General features: G+C 41.6%; 1 protein-coding gene across 1 annotated transcript; it reads right to left on the bottom strand.

Annotated features, from left to right (window-relative positions):
* Positions 1–3651: 3651 nt before the first annotated feature.
* LOC147898497 (mitochondrial import inner membrane translocase subunit TIM8-like) lies at positions 3652–5526 on the bottom strand. Its single transcript, XM_087379722.1, has 2 exons — positions 5241–5526; positions 3652–3927 (listed from the first exon to the last, which is right to left on the bottom strand). The coding sequence occupies exons 1-2, from the start codon at positions 5316–5318 to the stop codon at positions 3751–3753; spliced, it is 255 nt and encodes an 84-aa protein (XP_087235848.1). The 5' UTR covers positions 5319–5526; the 3' UTR covers positions 3652–3750.
* Positions 5527–6091: the final 565 nt, after the last annotated feature.

Genomic DNA, 6091 nt, shown 5'->3' with positions numbered 1-6091 from the left:
CAAACTGTCATTAGACACAGAGGCCTATAACTTTCAGTAGAGACATGATATCAAAGATTCAAGTACACAAAGATATGCATCTTGAGATGGGCTTCGCGCTGATATAAATTTCATTGAAAACAAACAGACGGTTGAAGAGATATGGACAGTTTACTAGAAGGGGGTAAAAACTATCATGAAAATAGACTGTCAAACACAGAGACTCATAACTTTTTGCACCAGTGTCTGATTCAATATCTGATCACATAATAACATGCGCCTTGAAGAGAGCTTCGCGCTGATATAAATTTCATTACAATCGGACTATCGAGCAGAAAGTTATGAGCAAAACACTAAAAACTGTCATGAAAACTACCCTCCAGCCAAGCTAATTTCGCCTGAGCAGGATGCTCCCTCAAGACTCCACCTTCATCAACGATCCACCCCTCATAGATTTCGCCTAGAAGAGGGGAAGAAGTTTGCATAGTGGCTCGGGAAACAAATGGACCATGTGTGCACAGTGAGCAGCCGAATAGAAAGAACTTTTAAGGCTTTGAAAGAAAGAAAAGGGAAGAGACACTCAAGAGAGAGAGAGAGAACCTGAAGTGACCTTCATTACAAATAGAGTGAGAATACATCTCAACACTACAAACACTAGGGAGAAGAAGAGGTTTCATACATACAAGAGGGAGCGGAAGCTCCAAGACTACTCATAGAGAGAGAATACACTAGAGAGAGAAGGACTGAAGAGTCTACATAAGAGAATATCTACAAGAGGAAGAGAAGGTTCATGGAAGAGGCTTGGGGAGACTAGAACTACAGCAACATAAGGCCCAAGGGTGGAAGAGATTCTGATGAACAAGGGAGAGGAGGGCTCCTTTTATAGAGATTTTGTTACCCTCCTTCACCCATTTACAATTGCTGCCTGTAGATTCCTTTCCCCATCAATCACATAAGCACGTATGTCACCATCCATGTCCTTTTTGGCTACTCTTGCCATGTGTCCCATCAAAAGATGCTCAAGACTCTTAAAATATTGAGAAAGTTAAGAGTCTCCTCACATGGAGCCCATAGGGACCCTCTCTTTTCCACATGTCCACATCCTTCTTATTCCACATAGGAGTTCTAGAAGGATTCCTCTTGACTTCACACTCCTCCACATGCCTTCCACATGCTTGGCATGTGGCCTCTCTTATATTATTGGAACACATGGACATGAGCCCATCTCTTTATATGACTCACTCTTCCTATTTTCTAAAAAACTCATAATATCCCATACACAAATAACTCTCACCCCATACCAAGGTATTTATAATTCATACCTATGGTATTTACAATGAGCCATTCCACTCATCCTCTCAATCCCATACAATATCATAGAAAATAGAAATAAGTGAGAGCCGCTAGGCTATCACTTGATACTCAAACTCTTATCAAACATAGAGAAATACAATATCAATGCCAAGTTAAAAATATCAATTTTTGGCGTCACAGTACCAATGGTAGACTGGAAGAACTTCCTCTTGTTCTTCCTCGGGGGGGTCACTATGTATAAACCCTCTATACCACGTGCGTTCAAGGCATATTTCTAAAATCCCTTATCTGTGTAAAATTTTCATTAATAAAATGTACCCCTTTTCTATACAAATCTATAAATTTTTTCCAAAACTATTTTAAATAGTCCCTTATGTATATTTATTTCTGTAAATTTTAGAAATAAAAAATATCCTTTTGTTGAACTCACGTGATAGGGTTACATATGATGAGTGATCCCCCCGAGTGTTCTTCCCACCTGTGTCGGCAATTGTGGTTCCCTTTGCACTGGCCATGGCATCATTATAGATGCGCGCGTAATTCATGGCCTCTTGCAAAGTGGTACACTTGTTGTTCTTGATCTGTAACTTGTACGAGTCAGGCAAACCATCCACAAAGAAACCTAACAAGGTCACTGGATCCATCTTTGTAGCTCTGATCTACAAATCCCAAAACCTTTAAAGATAAACCTCAAAACTTGTCAGATTCAGCTTGGACATATCGAGGGTTTAGCTTGCCTACGATATTGTAATCTTCCTCCTACTTCAGAAACTCTATCCTGAAGACCCCTTCGAATTCTATCCATGTTGCAGGCTTGGGTGGGAGTTCCTTCCACCACATTAAAGCCTTTCTTGACATAAACCTTGCTGGAAGTTGTATTTTCTTGTCATCCAGGTAAGGGTGAAACTGGAAGTGTACTTGCCACTTGTGCAACCAAGTGTCAACAACCTCCTTGGTACGAGACTTCTGATCTCTAGGAAAAGGATCTCGAGTGATGTTTGAACCTAACACTGAAGTCATGGCATCCACATGCGTGAGCGCCTGAATAGTGCTAGTCAAAAGTGAGTGTGTAGTCTGAATCCCTTGGAGTTGCTATGTCAACCCTGTTTGATTCATGTTAACCTGCTCAAACTTTTCATCAAGAGCAGTGGTGAATTCCCTGAAGGCTCTCTTCATAATCAGATCATTGTAGAGACCCTGGTCATCCTCCGCATTGGTAGTTCATATCCTGGTCTCCCATCGCAAGCTCGGGGTCTACAGAATCAGCCATGATTGAAATCTGATCTGAAAAGAAAATAGGCTAGAGAAGAGAAACAAGCAGGTAACCTCAGAGCTAGGAGGTAGAAACGAAGTGAAAGCTGGCCAGGAAGGAGGCGATGGAAGAAGGGAAAGCTGGCTGATGAAGAAGGTAAGCTAGCTGAGCTGAGTTGACGATTCAGCTCAGATTCTTGAACCTGCTGACTTGCTCCCATCGGCTCCCTGAGAACTGAACCTCTGGGCCCCTTATATAGACTCGGGCCCCAAGCGCCAAAAATAGCAAAGACCTCTAACTGGTTCGTACCCTTCCCACTCAACCCAAGAATCAAGCCTGTCTAGCTCTAAGCCTCCCCAGGCTACCTAAGCTAGTCTTGTGTGCCCAGTACAGATACCAATCTGTGCACATGACACTAAGTTATAGGTGGAATATGTGGAGGGACTATATAAGTCTCCATCCACCCCCTACTATGTACCTTTTGATGTGACCTCTAATCTTATCTACTCTCCCTTCCTCCTTCCTACCTACGCTCACTCACTCTCTCTCTCTCTCTCTTCCCTACTCCCTCTCAATCTCTCCCTCTCTATCCTATCTCATCCTCTCTCTCTCCTACCCCCTTTCTCCTCCCTTCTTCCCCTATCTTTCTCTCCTTCTGCTAGTCTATCCCCCTTTTCCGAATCTGTTCCTACCCCCTTTTCTACAATAGAAGGGGGGTGTGTATGCACTATTTTTATCTATGTTAATCATGGTACTTAGGATCATAACTACAAGTGTATTGTTGTATCCTACTTTGACTATAATATTGAATAAGGTAACGTAAATTCCCAGATTCCTTTGTTAAGACACTGCTTGCATCTCTTAAACTCCAAAGTGGACCTGAACAAGTTGCAACAGAAAGTAGGTTTCCTAGCCAGAGAGCTTACAATAAAAGAGAACATCAAAAACCAAATCATCAAACCCATGTAAAGTGAACCTATTGCTTCTCTGCTTGTAAAAATTAGGCTTGAAATAACACTCAACTCTTGTAGCTACTTCTCATGAAGGGAGTTAATGAAAATTGCATACATCAAATTTTACAGACAACAACTCACATGTAGCCAGAATGGACATGCTTGCCGAATCAAGCTGTTTACCCGCATATGAGATATACCAAAACGCTAGCTCAACCATGTTTTCCATGTAGTAAATCAATGAATTCATTATCAAAATTCACAATTCATTGTTGCACTTGTCTCCAAGTATCTCTGAGCACAGTAAGATAGACATGATGTCTCACTTGAGCTAAATTTGCTACCTGGAGCACCAGTGATGCATTTCTCCCAACAAACACTGGTGAGCTTGGTAACCAGCTCATTCAGCATAGCCCGTTGCTTCTCTTGCTGCAACATAGGTATTATCAATAGAAGATGTCAGAAAGAAGCTTAGATGGTCATTTGCATGTCTCGGCATAAACTGTCAATATCTTCTTGGTCTCGTAAATAATACAGAAAACCTCCCTCTCTCTCTCTCTCTCTCTCTCTCTCTCTCACACACACACACACACACACACACACACACACACACACACACACACACACACACAAACACACACACATCCAAAACTCTTATGCTAATTAGGCATCACTCACCAAAGCCCTAAAATCAAATATTAAGATGCTACAACAGAAGAATATAGCTCTGAAAAGTCAAGTTAATATTTTGGACTACTTGCATAAATCCACTCAATTTGCCTTTGGCATCTTCATAGTTCAGGGCTGCTTCATGTGTTTGCATATTTAGCCACAACTTCCATCTTAACCAAGTCATTCAATCCAAGAATATAATCTTTTACTTGCATCGACTAAGGAAGAGCTTAAGATATCCTCATATCCCTAAACTTATTAGTGTCTAACAAATTCTTCTTACAAAGAAATCTTTACTCATCATCCCAAGCTTAGGATGCTTTGATAAGAGACTAAATATGCTTTGTAACTTCCCATTTGAACCCTTCCTAGGTGGTGGATGCTATTTAATCCCTCTATAGTTTTATCCACCACCTATCCGCTACCTCAGTAAACATGTACATGGCCTCGTGGATTTTTTTCAATGTCATTCTTGATTTCATAAATGACGAACGCTTTGTCCTATTTGTGTAACCAACCCTTAATGATGTCATAGTTACGGTCTTCCATTCAATCAGAATACTTGTCCGGTCTATAATTTGCAATATTCGCGCTATAACCTTTACATGTGTACACCAGACTCTAGATCAGCCTTTCCTTTGTCTTCTGTGGATAGAGTGCTCGAACCATCCTTCTTAACGGTGTCTATCCAAGATTAGCCTGTAGCTGTTAGGCATCCTTTGCAACAGCAATCCTACCAGTTAGTGTATGAGCCATAGAGCACGACATCTGTTGTGCCCTCTGGACTCCCGATTCTATGAGATCCACGTGCCTGCAAACACCTAACACGCAACTTGAGAACTCAGAAAATTCCAAAACTCTAACAAACTGAATTTAAGAGAGAATAAAGAGCTCCTTGGTCCGATTTCTCCCGTGCAGATTGCTTTATTTCGACGTCATAGCATAACTTTTTTTAAATCGTAGATTTGACAGCAGAAGGACTACGTTGCTGTAATGTGGAAACTATTTGGGTGCGGATTTCAGTGGGTGGTAGTAAGCTTCTCTTATATCTGGAGTGCTTATCTGCCCACCTTTAAGTAACTGTTGTAGACATCTGCGAACAACATCACCCGAATTGGGTTGAAGAAGCTGCATCCCACCGCCAGCATGTAATCATCGCCCAGTGCATTTGAGTCGGGAAACTATTTATTCCATTTCCCTATTTTGACCATTTCTCTCCTAGAAATATTAGTTCACTTAACCTTTGCCATTCTGCGTAGAGCTCACAACTTCTCTCCTTAGTTGACGCTACTGTGCAACTTTGACGACTGCTTCACACGTCAATTGCATGTGGCTCTCTCCAGATTTCATGTCCATTCACATCGTTCCAGCACTGCCCTTTCTTAACATTTGGGTTGATTCAGTCCCTCATTGCCCTGTAGCGCATCAAGGTGGAGTTGAATTAGGCGTAGAGTAGCGAAATGTGATCCTTTCACAATTGCTGGGGTCAGTAGCAAAGTTATAATGTACAAATTTATGCCAGACTGGCACCACGTAGTTGAATCTCCCTCTTCTTAGCCCTAGGAAACTCTCTTTTCTCAAACCTGGGTGGGGCTAGGTTTTTCTTTTCTGCTGTCCCCTGCTTGTAATGATGGCACGGTAGCAAGGTCTTGCATATGCATAAGGCTGGCCACATAAGCTAAATGCATAATATCCTGAATGCCTTTGATATGTTGCATAAACAGCCTGATTTTTGGGGTCAAACCTGCCTATATTCCCTCAGTTGGGCCTTTTGGAAATGCTCTTCAAAGGGGCAATCTGCAGGTAGGAATCCCAAAATTTCTGATTATAAGTTTCCATTGTATCTCTTGCATCCATATGCAAACTCTCCTTGCATCCATATGCAAACTCTCCCAACTGAAAATTAGCATGATCCCGAAAT

Source organism: Dipteris shenzhenensis, chromosome 9, assembly GCF_047967505.1.
Source record: "Dipteris shenzhenensis isolate YYH24624 ecotype China chromosome 9, Dip_SZ_1.0, whole genome shotgun sequence".
Classification (NCBI taxonomy): Eukaryota; Viridiplantae; Streptophyta; class Polypodiopsida; order Gleicheniales; family Dipteridaceae; genus Dipteris; species Dipteris shenzhenensis.
This window is presented reverse-complemented; position numbering and strand designations above follow the sequence as displayed.